General features: G+C 44.7%; 1 protein-coding gene across 1 annotated transcript in view; it reads left to right on the forward strand.

Moving 5' to 3' along the window:
• tyw5 (tRNA-yW synthesizing protein 5) overlaps positions 1-21790 on the forward strand; it is a 44331-nt gene that overhangs the window by 21739 nt on the left and 802 nt on the right. The window contains exons 4-7 of the mRNA XM_080198487.1: positions 3023-3067; positions 7096-7233; positions 11745-11832; positions 17077-17193. Coding sequence (XP_080054613.1) covers positions 3023-3067; positions 7096-7233; positions 11745-11832; positions 17077-17193 — 388 coding nt within the window. The remainder of the gene's footprint in view (positions 1-3022; positions 3068-7095; positions 7234-11744; positions 11833-17076; positions 17194-21790) is intronic.

A 21790-nucleotide genomic window follows, 5' to 3' on the forward strand; every position in this document is an offset into this window, starting at 1 on the left:
TCTCCTCTGCACCCTTTCAATAGCTTCTACATCTTTCCTATAGTGAGGCGACCAGAACTGCGCACAATACTCCAAATGAGGCCTGACAAGGGTCTTATAAAGTTCCAGCATTACCTCCCGACTCCTAAACTCAATCCCTCGATTAATGAAGGCCAGTACACCATACGCCTTCTTGACCACCTCCTCCACCTGCGAGGCCGATTTAAGAGTCCTGTGGACCCGGACCCCAAGATCCTTCTGCTCCTCAACACTACTCAGACTTCTGCCCTTAATAGTGTACTCGTTCATCCCGTTGGTTCTGCCAAAATGGACGACAACACATTTATCCGCGTTGAAGTCCATCTGCCACTTCTCCGCCCAGTCCTGCATCCTATCTATGTCCTGCTGCAACTTTTGCCATCCTTCCAGATCATCCACAACACCACCGACCTTCGTGTCATCAGCGAACTTACTTACCCATCCCTCCACTTCCTCATCCAGGTCATTTATGAAAATGACAAACAACAAGGGTCCCAGAACAGATCCTTGAGGCACTCCGCTGGTGACTGACCTCCATTCAGAAAAAGCCCCATCCACAACCACTCTCTGCCTTCTGCAGGCAAGCCAGTTCTGGATCCACAAGGCCAAAGGCCCTTGGATCCCATGCCCTCTCACCTTCTCAAGAAGTCTTGCATGGGGGACCTTATCAAACGCCTTGCTGAAGTCCATGTACACTACGTCCACGGCACTTCCTTCGTCAATGTGTTCAGTCACATTATCGAAGAACTCAACTAGGCTTGTAAGGCACGACCTGCCCTTGACAAATCCATGCTGACTATTCCTGATCATGTCAAACCTCTCCAAATGTTCGTAAATCTTGTCCCTCAGAAGCCTCTCCATCAGCTTACCAACCACTGAGGTCAGACTCACCGGTCGGTAATTTCCCGGGCTATCTCTGTTCCCTTTCTTAAAAATAGGAACTACATCCGCAATCCTCCAATCCTCTGGAACCTCTCCCGTCTCCATTGACGACGCAAAGATCATCGCCAGGGGCTCTGCAATCTCTTCCCTCGCCTCCCACAGTATCCTGGGGTACATCCCATCTGGTCCCGGCGACTTATCTACCTTGATAGAATTCAAAAGTTCCAACACATCCTCCTCCTTAATATTCACGTACTCAATCCTTTCCATCTGCTGCAAATCCATAACAAAATCTCCCAGATCGGCTTCCACCGTGAATACTGAGGCGAAGTACTCGTTAAGCACCTCCGCCATTTCTTCTGGTTCCACACAAACCTTTCCCCCCTCACCTTTTATCGGTCCTATCCCTTCTCTTCTTATCCTTTTACCTTTCACATATTTATAGAAGGCCTTGGGATTCTCCTTAATCTTACTCGCCAAGGTCTTCTCATGACCCCTTCTGGCTCTCCTAATTTCCCTTTTAAGTTCCCTCCTACAGTCCTTATACTCCTCAAGATCTTTAACATCTCCTAATTCCCTGAACCTCTTGTACACCTTCCTTTTCTTCCTGACTAGGTTCAACTAGTTTACTTCAACATTAGCGCAAACTCAAGGATGAAGCCACTCACCATCAAGTGAAAGAAACCTTTAACAAACAACATACATCCAGAACTTAATTACTGTCAGCAGAAGCATCAGGGGGAAAAAACCCAGAGGAAATCGACGTGTAGAAGATGTAGAGAAAAAACTAACTAAGCAAAATTATTATTTTTGCAATTAATTCATAGAGGGGAATATAGAGTTAATTGTCACTTCAGGAAAACAGCAATGATATTGAACTTAGGAGTTAGACACATTTGCTATAATGTGGATTAGGTGAAAAACAACCTCATATTTGCAGTTATAGTTCTTAATCTATGCTTTACTGGTGTGTTGAGGAGTAGTGCTTGATATGTCCTCTTGGAATTCTTTATTAAAATTTATTTAGCCAAGGACCATGAATTTGGTTGATGCTTCATCTACACTGTCTCCAAAATGCTATTTACACTGTCTCCAGGTGTTCCCTTGTTGATTTGTCCTCTCCTGTAAATCCATACTGGGATATGAATGGTGCAGGAAGCCCTCCTGAGCTAGGTGGACAAGATGGGGTACGTTCTATGCTGTATCGTTTCAATGGTTCTATAGTGAATATTGATGGGCAGCTTGACTGTGCTGGCCCATCAGAACCAAACCCAGAGGCTGAAACACCACGGGAGATTTGGCAGCCCAACCAAAAGTCCATTGGCTTGTAGCGGGACTGCATGATCCCGGCAGCAGGTGGGACTGGAAAATCCCATCCAGGGATCTACACAAGTGCCCTCTCAACAGAAATAGGGAACTATCATGTTAACTCCTGCCTAACTCTGAAAGAGGAGGCCAACTTTAGCATCTCTACAGAAACCCTGGTTGAGATTTGTTAGGGTGCACTAGGGATTTTTGCCGATATGATTAACACCCTGCCACGTGGTAACGTTACCTTCCGAGCCACAAGAGAACTGTTCAGATCTAAGATCGAAAAATGTCAAACTTGAAAAGTAAACTCAATTATGAAGTGACCTTTGCCAAAGATTACATGAGGAAATTATTTAAGTCCCAAACTTGATCAAAATAATTTATTAACAAGCGCAAAAGCAATCAATTTTGGTTAACTTTCCAACATATCTGTTACAGAGTGAAATATTGCCTGCCTCTTATCTTTTATGACCTATGGGCCTATGTGTTCACTTGTATAACGGTAATCATCTGCGTAATACATTTAGTTTTAATGCTTCATTAGACTTGGTTAAAGTTAACACAGATTTGGTTTAGTGTCTTTGGGGATTTGTTTCACACCCATTTGCTCCGAAAATAAACCTATATATTTTCAAATGTTGCTTTGAAAACTCCACCGGGAGCAGTCATGGAAAGGGTAAAACTGTGGAAGGTTTTATCCCAGAACTTTTAAATAACTTTGAATGTATGAAACTTTAATGACTCCTGTAACTTGTGCAGATTTATGAGCTGAGTGCCCTTATGACTAATGTGGTGATTGTTTTGTGCTCAGGATGAAAAGTACTATTTGCGATCACTAGGAGTGGACCCTCGGAAGGTGAGTGAATAAAACAGACAAACGTTTCACAGTCTGCAGCTCCTAAAACCTCACATTTCTTTTGTAGTTTTTTTTCTGCTCACAAAGTTGCTGATCTTTTGGGTTTCAGTTGATGGCAACTGGGATGTTTCCATAATTATCTTGCACAGGGAAATGGGTTTGATTCCTATCTGGGTTACTGTCTGTGTGGAGTCTGTACGTTCTTCCTGTGTCTGCGTCAGTTTCCTCCAGGTGTTCCGGTTTCCTCTCTCAGTCCCAAAGATGGGCTGGTTAGGTGCATTGGCCATGCTAAATTATCCCTCAGTGTACCCAAACAGGCACGGGAGTGTGGCGACGAGTTACTTTTCACAGTACCTTCATTGCAGTGTTAATGTAAGCCGACTTGTGACATGAATAAATAAATAAACTTTAAAAGCGAAGTGCTGATGCTGGCAGCCCAGACATTCAGTGCTTGGGGGACATTCGATAGGAAAGAGTATCACAGTCAGGTCTGATTCTTGCTAAACTTCCACCCAAGCACAATGACAAGGCCAGCAGTGTGTCCAGTGATGTCCGTGTGGGGAGTGAGGCCAGCAGTGTGTCCAGTGATGTTCACGTGGGGAGTAAGGCCAGCAGTGTGTCCAGTGATGTCCGTGTGGGAAGTAAGGCCAGCAGTGTGTCCAGTGATGTCCGTGTGGGGAGTGAGGCCAGCAGTGTGTCCAGTGATGTCCGTGTGGGGAGTAAGGCCAGCAGTGTGTCCAGTGATGTCCGTGTGGGGAGTGAGGCCAGCAGTGTGTCCAGTGATGTCCGTGTGGGGAGTAAGGCCAGCGGTGTGTCCAGTGATGTCCGTGTGGGGAGTGAGGCCAGCAGTGTGTCCAGTGATGTCCGTGTGGGGAGTAAGGCCAGCAGTGTGTCCAGTGATGTTCACGTGGGGAGTAAGGCCAGCAGTGTGTCCAGTGATGTCCATGTGGGGAGTAAGGCCAACAATCTGAGTGCTGGGAAGATTTGTTTGGTGATCTCCCAGAGACTGGTGCATGCGCAGTGACCTGTTCAACACGATGCTGTCAGGATGTCCAGCTGAAATAGGCCCCATCCACAACGTTTCAGCCTGATTGACGCCAGGGCACTGTGCAGTGCTCAGAGTGAGGGAGATTCATTTTGAAAATGGATGATATTGGAATAGTGTAGATTAGATGGCCTTTCGATTGGTTTCACAAGTCGGTGCAACATCAAGGGCCGAAGGGCCTGTACTGCGCTGGAATGTTCTATGATAACGAGCAGTGCTGACTCCTTTCACTCTGGGAATTTGTTTAAGTTTATTTATTAGTGTCACGCGTAGGTTTACATTAACACTGCGATGAAGTTACTGTGAAAATCCCCCAGTCGCCACACTCTGGCGCCTGGTCGGGTACATTGAGGGAGAATTTGGCATGGCCAGTGCACATAACCAACATGTCTTTTGGACTGGGCGAAGAAGCCAGAGCACCTGGAGGAAACCTACACAGGGAGAATGTGCAGACTCTGCACAGACAGTGACACAAGCGGGGAATCGAGCCCGGGTCTCTGGCGCTGTGAGGCAGCAGTGCTAACCACTGTGCTGGAGACCTAGTATCATCACGAGCTGTGAGCCATTCACCGCACAGACCAGGGACTGCAGCTGTGATCTTCAGAGTCTGCTCATTCAGTGAGTCAGCAGGGCAAACCTCTGCTAGAGGGGCTTAACTCAAACAACTGCTGCCTATCAGGAATTACTTATGCTGTTCAGTTTTGACCACACGCTGTTAAATAAGCCTGTGTTACAGTCGATTAAGATGTTTGTAATAGCCTTGTGCACTCTGCAGATCATTAGCATTTCTTTGAAACAAGATCAAATGCAATAATTAGACCCTAGAATTAGTAAACTCTCAAATGTCACAAGTAATTAACCTGCTTTATTAAAAGATGCATGAACACAAAGGATTTACAAAAAAGTGACTCAGGCCTTGTGTTTCGCATTATTAATAATACAATTCTCAATGTTTTTTTGATTTGATTTATTATTGTCATACAGTGAAAAGTATTGTTTCTTGTGCAGTATACAAAGCATACCATTCATAGAGAAGGAAGTGAGAGAGTGCAGGATGTAGTGTTACAGTCATAGCTAGGGTGTAGAGAAAGATCACTTTAATGCAAGGTAAGTCCATTCAAAAGTCTGACAGCAGCAGGGAAGAAGCTGTACTTGAATCGGTTGGTACGTGACCTCAGACTTTTGTATATTTTTCCCAAAGGAAGAAGGCGGAAGAGAGAGTGTCCGGGGTGCGTGGGGTCCTTAGTTATGCTGGCTGCTTTAATGAGGCAGCGGAAAGTGTAGACAGAGTCAATGGATGGGAGGCTGGTTTGCATGATGGATTGGGCTACATTCACGACCTTTTGTATTCCTTGCAGACCAGGAGCCCATACCAAGCTGTGATACAACCAGAAAGAATGCTTTCTATGGGGCATCTGTAAAAGTTGGTGAGAGTCATAGCTGACATGCCAAATTTTCTTAGTCGTCTGAGAAAGTAGGGGTGTTGGTGGGCTTTCTTAACTATAGTGTTGGCATGGGGGGGCCAGGACAGGTTGTTGGTGATCTGGGCATCTAAAATCTTGAAGCTCTCCATCTTTTCTACTTCATCCCTGTTGGTGTAGACAGGAGCATGTTCTCCTTTACGCTTCCTGAAGTCGATGACAATCTCCTTCATTTTGTTGACATTGAGGGAGAGATTATTGTTGCCGCACCAGATTCTCTCTCATTCCTGTACTCTGTCTTGTCATTGATGGATATCTGACCCACTACCACGGTGTCGTCAGCAATCTTGAAAATCGAATTGGAGGGGAATTTGGCCACACAGCCAAAGGTGTATATGGAGTATGGTAGAGGGTTGAGAACACAGCCTTGTGGGCCACCGGCATTGAGGATGATCATGGAGGACGTGTTGTTGCCTATCCTTACTGACTGTAATCTGTGGGTTCGGAAGTTCAGGATCCAGTCGCAGAGGGAGGTGCGAGGCCCAGGCCACTAAGTTTCGAGGTGAGTTTCATCGGAAAGGCGGAGCTGTAGTCATTAAATAGGAGCCTGACATAGGTGTCCTTGTTATCTAGGTGTTCCAGTGTTGAGTGAGGGCCAGGGAAATGGCATCAGCTGTAGACCTGTTGCGGTGGTACCCCATTGAGGAACATTATGTAATTATTAAGACATTTCAACACAATGGTTACATCACATTCTAGTTTATTACAAAGGTTCAGATATAATATTTATATTGCAAAAAACCTTGTAATATTATTTAAAAGATTGAATGTTATTTTACCAACTTTATATTTAAGAAAGTTTGGGGATTATTCCAGCTGTTACTGGACATGCTGTGGCTGATCTTGATCCCACTTTTCCCATCCTGGGATTGCCAGCAGGGGCTCAAGTTTCCGTGAAACCCCACAATCCGCGGATCACACCGGCAAGATCGCGATGACCGATTTCCTCCACCCTTTGCCAGTGACGTAGTCAGGTTCATGTCCACCATGAGCATGAAGCTGTTTTAGATACATTTCAATGTCATTTTCATGTGATTAACCCTCCCCCATTTTGTCTATTAATCCCTCGCGCAGTATATTCCAATTGCACTGACATGATGTCACATTGGCGCAGTTTACAATCAGTTCACCCAGACGTAAAACCTGTCGTGGGGATCCCCCCCGGGAGCGTAAATATGACTGTAGCCCCCAGGGGAGTGGGACGTGGCCAGGCAGTGCCACCCTGTGCCATGGGTGGACATCTTGGGGGGGAGCCTCACGGTGGGTGGGGGGAATTCATTTATTAGTGACTATCAGGCTTTGATGAAGATCAGTTGACTTTTAATCTTTGCTGTTTACTCTGCAGCTGTAAGATTAGAGTGAGTTTAAGTCTGTGGCATAAATCAGCAAGTTGTGATGCTCTCACTATCATGTCTTAAGATTACTGCTTTTATTTTCAAAGTTAATGGTGTGTGTATCAAATAAATAGTTAACGATGTCTTACTTTGCTGATTTACAAACAGGATATTGCCGATATCAGGAAACAATTCCCATCTTTGGCTGAGGACATCAATATCCCAGAGTTTTTTGAGAAGGATCAGTTTTTTTCCAGTGTTTTTCGAATCAGCTCCCCAGGTCTGCAGCTCTGGACTCATTACGATGTAAGTAGCATGACTAATATACACAATATGGCTAATACTGTTGTGTTTTTTATTCATGGTATATATGTTGATGCAATAGATATTCAAGCATTAATACAATGAATCTGTTGATGTTGTTGTATGTACTGGGATGGACATCATCATATAATCCCTACGGTACAGAAAGGAGGCCAATCGATTCTGCACCAACTCCCTGACAGAGCATCTCACCCAGGCCCGATCCCCATAACCCCATGTAATTACCCCGCTAATCCCCTTAACCTACATATCTCAGGACACTGAGGAGCAACAGAACATGGTCAATCCACCTAACCTGCACATCTTTGGACTGTGGGGAAAAAATCAGAGCACCCAGAGGAAAGTCACACAGACAAGGGGAGAATGTGCAAACTCCACACAGACAGTGACCCGAGGCCGGAATTGAACCCGAGTCTGGTGCTGCGAGGCAGCAGTGCTAACCACTGTGCCGCCTTGACATATTAGACAGGTCCTAGGATGAGGCTGTTTTCTTGGTCGAAGCCATTGGGTCAAGTAGCCAAATAGTACTTGTGACAGCCTTTTCTAACTCTGTGTAGTACAGGTATTTAAATATTCAATTTAACCTTAGCCTAGTTTTTAAAAATGTCTATTAAGCATGAAAGCTTAATATCTCCCTTAGTTAAAGAAAGAACTTGCATTTGTTTATACCTTTTAAGACCTGAATGTCTCAAAGCATTTCACATTCAATGTTCTTCTTGAATATAAAGAACAAAGATTTTTTTTAAAAGTACAGCACAGGAACAGGCCCTTTGGCCCTCCAAGAATATACAGACAAAAACAAGAACCTGCCTGCATACACCAAGATCCCACAGACAGCAATGACTAAATTGCCCCAGTGATTCTCAGACTGGGGCCAATCGACCCCAGTTCTCTAGCGACTCCCTAGAAGTTCAGCTAAAGGTAAAGTCTCCATTGTCCCAGATGACCAGAGGTTCTGCTCCCCTTTTGAGGGGGAGAGCTGACTGGTGGTGATTTAACCTAAGGATCACCACACCTCAAGCGAGGGGCAAGGTTGAGGAGGTGGATCTTCATGAGAAACCTAAGCCAGTACAGGAATTGAACCCATGCTGTCGATATCGCTCTGCATCACGAACCAGCTGTCCAGCCGACTGAGCTAAATTTACAAAATAAGCAAATGAGCAGCGTTCGAGATGACACATGGTGATGGCTGGATGAAGATCACACCATTATTAGCAACGCATTCACAAGTGTGTGGACTATTGTGTGTAAAGGTGAACTAGGCTAGTAACTGTCCACGTCTCCCACAAATGCCTCCCCGCTTCCAGCCATTGTAGTAGTGGACAGGAATATTTCAAATGCTCACGAATGTGGTGCTAATGACTGACATGATCCTCATCCAATTAACTAGGCACTGCGTGAATGAACCAGTGAAAAGTTAGGGATTTATTTATTGAACAAAATATTGTGTAAAACCTTTTCTGTGAGCATGAGTGGTGGCAAAATAAAACAAAACAAAAATGGCCTGGCACTGAGGAAATATCTGCTTTGAGATGTAGACATTCTAAAGATACTGCGTTACTCTGAGGTTCTATTACATGCTGTGGGTTTAAATGGATGTCTTGCTTAAAGTATTATAGTTTAGATAGGGGAGGAATTGTGATAACTAACCCATTTAAAAAGGGGTCATTCAACTATTGGAGTATCAGATAATCTGGTTTAGTGATGTTGACTGAAGGGGAGAAAGTTAGCAAGGATACCAGGAGAACTGGCTTGTACTATTTTAAAAGTCCCATTGGGATTCAGAAGGTGACACCTCCCGCATTACAACAATCCCTCAGAATTTGGACTTGAGCATCAGTTTCGGTTCTGTGCTCTACTCTCGTTCTGACGGAAGGAAAACGCTGCCACTGACTCAAGTCGATCCTTTGAATTGTTAGTTTTTATAAGCGGATATATAGTACAGTAATAGGAGCAATTGACTATGACTTGCAACTTGTCTTTGATCAAGTATAATCAAGGTAGAACGCTTCAACAAGTGCAGGCTTTGTATCTTATTTCCCTGGGACATGAAAAGCATTATAGTCTTGGTGGCATCCTCCAGAAGACCAGTACATTAGGTTGGCTGTGCTTCCTGAATCTTACGTAGACGGTGTCCTTTAATCCTCTGAATCAGTGGCTGAAGGTCCAAAAGAACATCAGTCACCTTCACTGTCCTGCCTAGTGTATGACTTGGAGAATATATCAGATGAACTTGGGTGTGACTGTTTACCTGAGCCAGCCCTTGGTGACCCCCCAGTCTTCCAATTGAGACACTTACTATCTTAGTAAAGCTGGGGCTTGCTGGCTTTAGTCACTGTGGATAGCAGCTGGGAGTGAAAGAGACTTGTACTCAGTCTCAAATGTCTCATCCCCTCAGGGTGTTTGCACAGAACGATAATGCTGCCCTTCTATCAGAATTTTATAAAATAAACTGCATGTGGTAAAGATAAAAGAACTTCAGTTTACTTTGAAAGTACTCCCCTGACAACATTACTCCCTATTTTACGTACTCATTATGATATATTGTTATTTGTGATCATGTATTAGATTCCATGTCAATATTTTTATGATAGTGTTTTTATAATGTGGAGACCAGTAAAGGAAATGGATGCATCATCGCACCCTTTCTACTGCGTCTAGCACATTGTCATAAAGTTATATATCTCCCTTGGGCAATTTAAGAGGTTCAACACCCATCTTGCTTTATATTATTGAAGAAGCATAGAATAAATCCAGAAAAGACCCATTATGAACTCATAAAATGTGGCTTTTTGACTTTGAAATTACAGACATAAAAAAGCTAAATTGAAGGGACATCAATTACACTTTGATAAATTACTGTGATCAAAGAGAAATATTTAGCTTGTTTCAGATGTTGGGTTTCTGACTATTCACTATAAATCACAGTTCTGTTATTCATCCTATTTTGTGGACAAACTAAGAATGATAGTCATTTGGTAACTCAGAACTTGAGCATTGCTCAAAAAAGAGACATGCCGTCAAAGCTTTTTGTCTTGCACTCATCAGGACAGGTTTGCAAGAATACCAGATTTCAAAGGGAACAATGGTTTGTACTCCCCTCATGCAGTTTAAACCAGTACCAAATGAACCAATTAGAATGTTTGAGGTCTTTTGTTCCATCTCTATCCAGGGACTTGACAAATGGCCAGCATTGGTATGGGCTGACTGAGATTATTGAAGCTCGCAGGGAGCCTGGATTCATGAAGTTTAAAGAAGAAGAATTTTTTTGTATGGGCGGAACGGTGGTATAGTGGTTAGCACTGCTGCCTCTCAGCGCCAGGGACCCGGGTTTGATTCCCAGCTTGGTGACTGCATGGAGTTTGCACATCCTCCCCATCTGGGTTTCCTCTGGATGCTCCGGTTTCTTCCCACAGTCCAAAGATGTGCAGGTTAGCTTAGGTTAATTGTATGCCAAAGTTGTCCCAAAGGGTCAGGTGATGTGTAGATTCAGAGGGGATTAGTGTGCTCTGAGACTCTGCACGGCACCCAGCATGACTCGTGAAAAATCAGTGGGCGGGAGGTATTCCCGTTGGAGCGGGCGGCAGCATAGTGCTGAGCGAGCCACTGCGCATGTGCTGATTTGTCAGAGCGGAGATCGGCGCATACGCAGTGGCCCCACACTGCCGGCCTCCCGATTGCTGGCCAACTCAATCGTTGAACAGCCCTGCAACTTCACATTGCTTCTCACCGACCCCCTAATGGCCCGATTGCTGGCCGCCTGGATGTGGCCGGGCCTGATTTGACCCCTTCAGCCCACTTCAGTTATGTCCAGTGGGAAGTGCCAAGGTGTCCCATGGGCATTTCCACTTTGTCCCTTTGGACAGTCATGATGTGGGTATGCCGGCGTTGGACTGGCGTAAACACAGTAAAAAGTCTGACAACACCAGGTTTTAGTCCAACCTATTTATTTGATAATATTCTCACTAGCTTTCGAGGGGACAGCCTCTTCGTCACCTGACCACCACCACCACCCCCCCCCCCCCCCCCACCACCACCACCACCACCCCCCACCCCCCCACACCCCCCCCCCCCCCCCCCCCAGCGCTACCACTACCACTCCTCTAGGGAGTCTCAATGATCCCCTTTCACTCCAGCAGGGAGGGGCGGCCAACTCCCCACAAGTGGGGAGCTATACTGAACCATACTGGAGTAAAACACTGCTGGCGGGAGTGGCTAGTGGGCCTGGAGGTTTCAGACCCAGCCTTGCTAATGATATTCAAATTATACTGAAATGTGCATTTAAATGATTTATGCAGCTCTGCACCAATTTCTGGCGCAGAGCTGAAGGTGCTGGTCAGCTGCATTGGCCATGCTAAATTCTGCCTTAGTGTCCCCGAACAGGCGCCAGAGTGTGGCGACTAGGGGATTTTCACAGTTACTTCATTGCGGTATTAATGTAAGCCTACTTATGATGCTAATAAATTAAATAACTTTACTGCTATCTCCTGTAGGTTATGGATAACCTGTTGATTCAGGTAAAAGGAAGGAAGCGAGTTGTCCTGTTCAGCCCTCGGGATGCACCTTACCTGTACCTGACAGGTAAGACGATAGTAAGGTATTAAAGAAAGATGCTGCATTAGCTCAGATCCTGGTTATAAACTCATTCGAAATGAAGTCCCATCAAGGCAAATTTGGATATTTCTTTGCAAGATACAAAAGTGTAACAAATGTGAAGTGTTCTGTGGGATAACTTGTTCCATTTGCTGAGTACGTTTGTTGACTATCCAAGGAAAGGAAGAGCACCAGTTACAAGAACTGTCTTTTCAGGTGTTTCAGTTCACTGTTAGCCTCTTGCTCTGCTGAAATGGCTGTTCTCAATCTTTATTTTAATGGATTTAATCATCTCTACCCTGCAATGCCGATAATTGATATCGGTTAATATGTAAAATTGTGCATTCTTAGACGATTAGAATCATAGAATCCCTACATTGCAGAAGGAGGCCATTCAGCCCATTGAGTCTACACTGACTTCCCCAGCAGAGAGTCTAAACCAGGGTCTATCCCTGTTATCCCACTCTGCTAATCCACCTAACCTACACATCTTGGGCCACTAAGGGGAAACTTATCGTGGTCGATCCACCTAATCTGCACATCTTTGGACTATGGGAGGAAGTCAGAGTGCCTGGAGGAAACCCACATAGACATGGGGACAACTTGCATCATTTGCTCAGGCACTCAAGGCCGGAATTTAAAAGTAGTTACCCTAACAATGTAATTATGTCGTAACATAATAGCATTCTTTTGAAATGAAACAAATTTGATAGGAAGAAATAGTTCTGATAAAATATCTACCTCAGTGGATTTTGCTTGAGAACCTAATTAAGTTGTTAACCCTGTCACAAACAGTATCTTTTAATATTGTGTAAAGGCAGAACCTTTGCTTTGCACTGAATATTTTTTATTCTTGTCCATGTTGTTCACAGTTATGTTCTTCTCCTCCTACAAGTCGAATTTCCTTCAGATACTTCTGTTCAGGATGCGAGTCCAGACTAATCTTTGTCTACTATATCTTTGATATCCAGTCATTCGGAGCATAGTGCCCTATTTGAAGTTATTTTTCATATCTTGTGACAGTTTTAATTCGAGTCAATGATATCATTTGACAGGTTTGTTTCAAAACCACCTTCACAAGCATCTGTAGTCTGACAAAGACCTGTGCTGGGGCCTCTGTTACTCATTTTAGTTTCATTTGTTTGGGTAACGCAATAAATAATATATCCAAGTTTTTCAATGAAGTAGCTTGTGTGGACAGGAGCATAACATTACAAATAGATATTGATATGTTAAGTAAGTTGGCAAAACCATTGCAGAAGGAATTCAACACATATAGGGTAAGATCATCTATTTTGCACCAAAAGGGGATAGATGTAAGAACTTTTAAATGATAAAAAGAGCCAGGAACAGTCATGGTTCAAAGAGATTCAGGAATCCATGTAAACAGATCACTATAATGTAGTGGCTAGTACAAAATTCTATGGAAAACTGAAATAAAGTAGACTAATGGAATATTAGAGGGTATGGGGAGGAGGTTTGTCAGAGCTACGTGAAGTCCTAGTTAAATCACACGAAGACAACTGGGCACAGCTCATTCAACATTGCATCTTACATTGGCCTCAGATGGAGTGTACTGCAAACACACCAACATATCACCAGGGTTTCAAGGCTAGATTATTAGAAGAGATTACACAAATTATGCCTCGCCACACAATATGAAGCTGAGGGATGGTTTAAAAGTAGTTTTTTAGGATCTTGGAAGGAATTGGTGGAATGGGTAGAGTGAAACTTCTTCCACCTTTTAGGAGGGCAGGGGCAGGGAGGAGGTGGGGGGGGGGAGCGGCAGCTGCTGCTGGTATCTAGGACAAGTGACCTTAAAATCAGAGACAGGCCATTGGAGAGAGAACTTACCTGCAAAGATCAATAGAAGCGTGGAGTTCTCTCCTACAAAGAGCAGCGGATGCAACTCAATTAAACATTTTAAATCTGAGAACAGTGGGTTTTTGCTAGGCAGGAGTATTAAAGGATAAAAAGCCATGGCAAAGAGTTTGAGTACAGATCAGACATGACATCATTGCATGAATAGGAGTGAGGGGCTGAATGGCCTAGTCTTTTTCCTCTCTTATTTTGGCAATTGGGGCATAGCTTTCACATTGATTTTTAAAATTATTTTCAACAAAGTATTACAATTTATTGGTAGATACAATTGGCAATACTGAATAACTGTCAGAAATGTGTCTCTTTAATTCAATGGAAGCAATTTATAAAAACATTTAAAAGACATTTGGACAGGTACATGGATCGGAAAGATTTAGAGGGTTATGGCCAAAGGCAGGCAATGCTTTCTATGGTACGTTTGTAAAGGTTGGTAGCTGACATGCCAAATTTCCTTAGTCTTCTGAGAAAGTAGAAGTGTTGGTGGGCTTCCTTAACTATAGTGTCAGCACTGGGGGGGACCAGGTTTTTGGTGATCTGGACACCTAAAAACTTGAAGCTCTCGAATCTTTCTACTTCATCCCTGTTGATGTAGACAGGGGCATGTTCTCCTTTACACTTCCTGAAGTCGATGACAATCTCCTTTGCTTTGTTGATATTGAGAGATTATTGTTGCCGCACCAGTTCACCAGATTCTCTATCTCACTCCTGTACTCTGTTTTGTCATTGTTTGAGATCCAGCCCACTATGGTGATGTCGTCAACAAACTTGAAAGTTGGATTGGAGGAGAATTTAGCTGCACGATCGTAGGTGTACAAGGAGTACAGCAGAGGGCTGAGGACACAGGATCTAGATAGGCTGGGCGAATGGGCCAGGAAATGGCAAATGGAATTTAATGTTGGCAAGTGTGAGGTGGTCCACTTTGGTAGGAAGAATGGTAGGAAGGACTATTACTTACGGGGCGATAAACTGCAGCAGGCGACGGTGCAGAGGGACCTCGGGGTCCTTGTGCATGAGTCGCAAAAACCCAGCTTGCAGGTGCAGCAGGTGGTCAGGAAGGCGAATGGGATGCTGGCCTTCATAGCGAGGGGGATTGAATATAAAAGTAGGGAGGTCTTGCTGCAGCTGTATAGGACATTGGTGAGGCCGCAGCTGGAGTACTGTGTGCAGTTTTGGGCGCCGCACCTGCGCAAAGATATTTTGGCCTTGGAGGGAGTGCAGAGGAGGTTTACTAGGCTGATACCGGAGTTGAGGGGATTGAGCTATGAGGAGAGGCTGAATAAACTAGGCGTGTACTCGTTACAGTTTAGAAGAATGAGGGGAGATCTCATTGAGACATATAAGATGATGAATGGGATGGATAGGATAGAGGTGGAGAGACTCTTCCCGCTCAAAAAAGACAGTAGGACTAGGGGGCATAGCCTCAAGATAAAAGGGGGGCGGTTTAGAACGGAGTTGAGGAGGAACTTCTTCACTCAAAGGGTGGTGAATCTCTGGAATTCTCTGCCCGTTGAAGTGGTGGAGGCTGCCTCGCTAAATATTTTTAAGACACGGGTTGATGGGTTTTTGATAAGAGAGGGGATTAAGGGTTATGGGGAGAGGGCGGGAAAGTGGAACTGAGCAGCGACAGATCAGCCATGATCTTATTGAATGGCGGGGCAGGCTCGAAGGGCTAGATGGCCTACTCCTGCTCCTATTTCTTATGTTCTTATGACACAGCCTTGTGGGGCACTGGTGTTGAGGATGATCGTGGAGGAGGTGTTGTTCCCTATCCTTACTGATTGTGGTCTGAGAGTTAGGAAGTTCAGGATCCAGTCGCAGAGGGAGGTGCCAGGGCCCAGGCCACGGAGTTTGGAGATGAGTTTTGTGGGAATAATAGTGTTGAAGGCTGAGCTGTAATCAATAAATAGCAGTCTGACATTCGTGTCCTTGTTATCTAGGTGTTCCAGGGTTGAGTGCAGGGCCAGGGAAATGGCAGCTGCTGTGGACCTGGTGCAGCGGTAGGCAAACTGTAGTGGATCCAGGTAGTCTGGGAGGCTGGAATTGATTTGTGCCATGACCAACCTTTCAAAGTACTTCCATAATGATGGATGGAGAGCCACTGGCTGATAGTCATTAAGGCATTGAGATCAGTATTTAAAGAAAAGAAACTCACAATACAGCAATCTAAAGATCACAGGGCTGGTTTTCCCAAAAAAATTCTAAGTGCTGAATTGGGAAAACTAGTATAAATCACAATTGGTTTTTCAGTGGGAGTTCAAACTCGAATCTCCCACACTCTGTGCAGTGCAGAGGTCACGATCGTGAATATCATTAAAAGCTCGGGAGGTCGGGGCCTATTCATGCCCCTGTCTCTGACAGTTCTGGGCCTCTGCCCGTGCTCAGTGGCCCCAAACTATCAGCCTCCCTATCGCTGACCAGCTCGATCGCAGGCCAGCCTGGGACTCTCGCAGTGCTGCCCCTCCAAACCTCCCCATGGCCCGATCACAGCCCACACAAACATTCCCAGGCCAGAGTCTCGGAGCGCGCCAGCATCTCACCGCTCCCAGCAGTGATGATTCCTCTCCCCCCACCCCCAACTCCCCCTCCCTCCACCACCAGGGTAGACCCCACCCCCACAGAAGGCAGACCTCTCCTCCCCTCCTCCAACCACCCGATCCCCCGGGGGTGGGGGTTCCCAGTTGCCCCCCCTTCACTCCAGCGGGGCCTCCTGCTAGTTCCCCGAAAGTGGGAATCTACTCTAAGCCCCACCAGAGTGCAATTATACTGGCGGGGTGGGAGATGCTACTGGGCCCAGAGAATTCAATCCTGGGCCCGATCAATCACATTTAAATTACATTAAAAATAGATTTAAAGTACTTACCTGGTCTTCCTGCCAGTTTCCAGCGTGGTCCTGACCGTGACTACTCTCCGGCTGTGGGAGATGCACAAGCGTCAGGAACGCATTCGTGCATGTGCACATCTCCCAACCGAACTCAACAAAACATGAGCCGGTTGGATTGGGAGAATCCACACACACACACTCACACAGCCCCCCCCCCACCACTGCCCGACACGTGTAGTTCCGCTAAGTACCAGTGAATAACAAGGCAAAGGAATTGTTTTGTTCTTGTCGGTTTCCTAATCCCCACCCACTGATTCTGCTTTCGTTCATGTCTCACTATTAATGTCACCTCCCGGTATTAATATCTAAACAGTTCTGGGAGAGTCTCCAATTTCAGCAGCAAAATGTAAAATAAAAATTAATCCAGATGTGGGCTGGCATTTAAAGGTTCCTCAAAAGGAATAGTTATTGATTTTTTAAGCTCTACTGTTTAATAACACACTATGATCTTCTTTTCTAACTTTCCACAGGTGATAAGTCTGAGGTCTTGGATGTGGATACTCCTGATCTAGAAAAATATCCAGAATTTGTCAGAGCCCAGCGCTATGAATGCCAGCTAGATCCAGGAGATGTGCTTTTCATTCCAGGTAATGTGCAAGTACAAAATTTCACCTCAAATAGATTTATCATATCAACAACAGGGAATGATAAGAAGCATTGTGATACTGTTAAAATAACTAAATAATGAAGGTGTCAATCTTAGCTCTGAGTCAAAACATCACAGCTTCACCTTACTTGAGACCTGAGCACAAAATCTAGGATGCCATTCCAGTGCAATACTGATGCAGTGCCGCTCTGTCAGAGATGCCACTTTCAGTTCAGGTGTTAAGCTGAGATCCCATCCGTCCTCACGAGTAGATGGAAAGGATCCCATTGTAATAGTCAGAAAGAACAAGGGAGTTGGTTCAGTATCATGGCCAACATTTATCTACAAACCAACAATGAAATCAGATTATCTGATCAGGTGCCTCCGTGCTGTGTGAAAATTGGCTGCCACATCTTCATATGTTACAAATTTCTTCTCTCAGAGGGTATTCATAAAACCATAGAATCCCTGCAATGCAGGCCGAGGTCTATCAGACCTGCACCAGCAGCAATCCCATCCAGGCCCTATCTCTGTAACCCCACATATTTACCCTGCTAGTCCCACTGACACTAAGGGTCAATTTAGCATGGCCAATCCACCTAACCTGCACAACTTTGAACTGTGGGAAGAAACTGGAGCACCCGGAGGAAACCCACACAGACACTGGAGAACGTGTCTACACAGACAGTCTCCCAAGGCTGGAATCGAACTTGGGTGTAAATGATATTTCTTCAGACTACTGTCCATATTGTCTTTTTGTCCGTCTAGTAATCCAGCCCATAATGTATCCTTCAATCCATTCTATAAATATCTTCACTGACACTCTCTGGAAAAGCAGATCCTTTGGTCACTATTTTGTTTAAGCTTTGGGTACATTCTTCATTTATTGGGTTAATCGTTTTAATGAATGGATTTTAATTTATGGTACTTCCTTGTTTGTTAAAACCTGTAACATTGTTTTCTCCCGTATCTAATCAGAGGAAGTCTGTTTTCTCAGCACAGTGTGCCCCTCCTTTATCTCATCCACCCTTTGGTCATACAGTGTCTTGGCCATTTAAAATTGCTGAACCAAATTCCCTGATGAAAGAAATGTTTCAGCAAAAATTAAAATTTAATGTGGAGAATTAAACTTTGGATCAAGGCGCCCACCCTTCACCCACCAAAAGCAGCAACTTGTACTTCTGCCCTCACCAAGTCATTACCTGAGCTGCTATTTGTCCAACCTTCCTGATTCTCAGTTTGCCTCTTCTATCAATAACCAGCTCAGAGCCAACCAGTGAAGAACACATGCATCACCCTGAACCCCTGTTGTGGCCTCCCCCCGCGCTGACCGAATCTTTCTTCATAACACTTTGCCTCCATCTCCGTCCCAATTCTTTGACCTCAACACCTTTCTGGCCTGCACCTCAATTTCTGATGGGCCTTTGCTTTCCTTCCCTGAGTCCTAGCACCATTTCTGTGCTATAAAGCTTTCTAAAAAAATTTGTTGGCTCCAAGCGTTGAGGTCCTGCACCCAAACCTGATTGGATGTAATGTGCTACGAATGATAAGATTTTCACATGGGCCAGGGACAAAACCCGACCTGCACACGTTTGTGGCTTGTTAAATGCACACCTAACCCATGTGTGATTTTATGAGGAATTGCCATATTTTCACACACAGGTTGTGTTCACAGTGCATTGTGTGATGTACAATGGAGGGCAGGTTTATTTATCAGTTTATTTATTAGTATCACAGTAAGCTTACATTAACACTGCAATGAAGTTACTGTGAAAATCCCCTAGTTGCCACATCCTGGCTCCTGTTAGGGTACGCCGAGGGAGAATTTAGCATGGCCAATGCAAGTAACGTCTTTCAGACTGTGGGAGGAAACCCACGCAGACACGGGGAGAATGCACGCACTCTGCACAGACAATGACCCAAGCTGGGAATTGAACCTGGGTCCTTGGCACTGTGAGGCAGCAGAGCAAACCACTGTGCCAGTGAAGCTGCCTTGGAATTCCAGATGTGGAATTGGACTGGGGTAAACACAGTAAGAAGTCTCACAACACCAGGTTAGAGTCCAACAGGTTTATTTGGTAGCAAACACCACTAGCTTTTGGAGCACTGCCCCTTCGTCAGGTGGCTCCTTCCCTCACCTGATGTTTAACCTGGTGTAGTGAGACTTCTTACTGTGTTGCAATTCCAGGCTAGCATTGTTTTGAGGACCCTTAATTCTCATCCCTCACTCAGCCCATGCCCCCTCAGATCACCTCATCCCACCTCACATTCCCCCATGCCACCTCTATGCCTCCCATATATCCTCCATAACCACTCACCCTTTATCATTCTGTACAGTTCGCAGACGCTGTGCAGTAGCCATGGCAATTATTTTAAAATTATTGGAACCACTAACAGTCTAATTTCTAACCAAAGAAAATCCAAAGGAAAGGAAAGCTGTAATCCTTCAAGTGTTTATTAGATTTATAAACAAACAAGGAACCTCATCAAAGACAAATGATGTTCTAGGCTGATAAAACAACCTGCTGAGCTGAAGCTTTTAAAAACCAATGAAGCATTTATAATGGAAGACTGTCAGCTCCACTGACTGAACAGATATCCATTCCCTTTCTCAATTTGGACTGTCTGATATCAACAGAGGGAGAACAGATTACTTGTCTACAGAAGCAGCTTTTTTTAAACAGCTAGGTGGCCAGTCCACCTAAATCAGAACACAAAAACAGGATAGCTGAATACATTCTTTTTTTACATCTTTAATACATTATGCTACTTCTCCATCAGGAACATAGGAATTAGGAGCGAGAGTAGGCAGTTTAGCCTACTCCATCATTCTATATGATCATGGCTAATCTCCATCTCATCTTAACTCCACTTCCCTGCCTTTTCCCCATAGCCCTTTATCCCGCTTTTGATCACATATTTATCTATCTCTTCCTTGAATCCATTGATTGATTCTGCACTCTGGAGCAGTGAGTTCCACAAATTCACAGCCCTCTGTGAGATATCTGTCTTGAACCTTCCCCCTCTTACTCTACAACTACGACCTCTTGTCCTAGACTGTTCTAGAAGGGGGAACATTTGGTTAACATTTACTTTACAATACCATTGAGTATGTTATATACCTCAGTAAAAATCCCCCCTCATTCTTCTCTACTCCAGCGAGCACAAGCCCAAGTTACTCAACCACTCCTCATACAACAGCCCCTTCAAACCTGGAATCAATCTAGTGAACCTCTTCTGAACCATCTCCAGTGCCATCACATCCTTCCTCAAAGAAGGTGACCAAACTGAACACAGTACTTCAAGTGTGGTCTCACCAATGCCTTATACAATTGTAACAACACTTCTCTACTTTTATACTCTGGGCCCTTTGTAATAAATGCCAAGATCCAATCTGCCTTCCTTATAACATTCTGCACCTGTATACCCACTTTGAGACTCGTGCACAAGGACATTCAGATCCCTCTGCATAGATGCCTTTTGAATCTGTTTCCCATTTAAACAGTAATTTGCACTGTACTGAAAAGTGCTGTAATGAATGTGAACAATCACACAATGCTAGTCAATTTAAGGGTCAGTTTATGTTTTGTAATGATCTCACCTTGGTCCATGAAGTTGGCTTCTTGGAGTATGAGCTCCCTGATTCACCACTGTGCGACAGTGGCACAGTGATTAACACTGCTGCCTCACAGCTCCAGGGACCCGGGTTCGATTCCCGACTTGGGTCAATGTTTGTGTGGAGTTTGCGCATTCTCCCCGTGTTTGCGTGGATTTCCTCCAGGTGCTTCCTCCCACAGTCCAAAGATGTGCAGGGTGGGTTGACTGGACATGCTAAATTAACCTGAGTGTCCCGGGGTGTGATAGGTTAGAGGGATTAGCAGGGTAACTAAGTGGGTATAGGACCTGGGTGGGGTTGTTGTCGATGCAGACTCAATGGGCCAAATGGCCGCCTCCTGCAGTATAGGGTTTCTATGATTGAGATAATGATTACCTGCCCAATCAGGGGTCTTGCCTGTGTATATATAGTGTCAGAGCTACTAACACTCCAGATTCTGACATTGTACCTCATGTACTCTTAAGAGTGGAATTGGGTTTGTTTAGAAAAAAGGGAATCTGGTGAAGGAACACCGGCTACTGAGGAGTTATTTCATCTTTGCAAGACAGATCCCAATGATGAATGACCGGATCTCCATTACAGTACAGCTACAATAGTGATGTATGATGGTATCCAAACAATTTATACTTACCTTTCAGAATTTTTCGTACTTCCATTTTCTTTACAAACTCTCAAACTTCAGAATTATCACAGCATAGTAGGTGACCATTCGGCCCACTGTGCCTGTGCTGGACCTCCATGGGAGCAATTTACCTTGTACCACTCCCTGCCTTCTCCCCTTAGTCCTGCACGTGCTTCCTTTTAAGAAGAAATTGTGGTGTGCTTTTAACAGGGCTTCCAAAACCCTGCACTTCCAGACAAATGTGTACAGGAGGAAATCTGATTTTAAAATGAGGGGGCCGATTTCAGTTGAGCCAGGTGTACTATCCCCACCCACAGCAAAGCCAGAGGAATAGAGTGCAGGAGCAAGAATGGAGAGGGA

Source organism: Carcharhinus amblyrhynchos, chromosome 11, assembly GCF_965287045.1.
Source record: "Carcharhinus amblyrhynchos chromosome 11, sCarAmb.v2.hapA, whole genome shotgun sequence".
NCBI classification, from domain to species: Eukaryota; Metazoa; Chordata; class Chondrichthyes; order Carcharhiniformes; family Carcharhinidae; genus Carcharhinus; species Carcharhinus amblyrhynchos.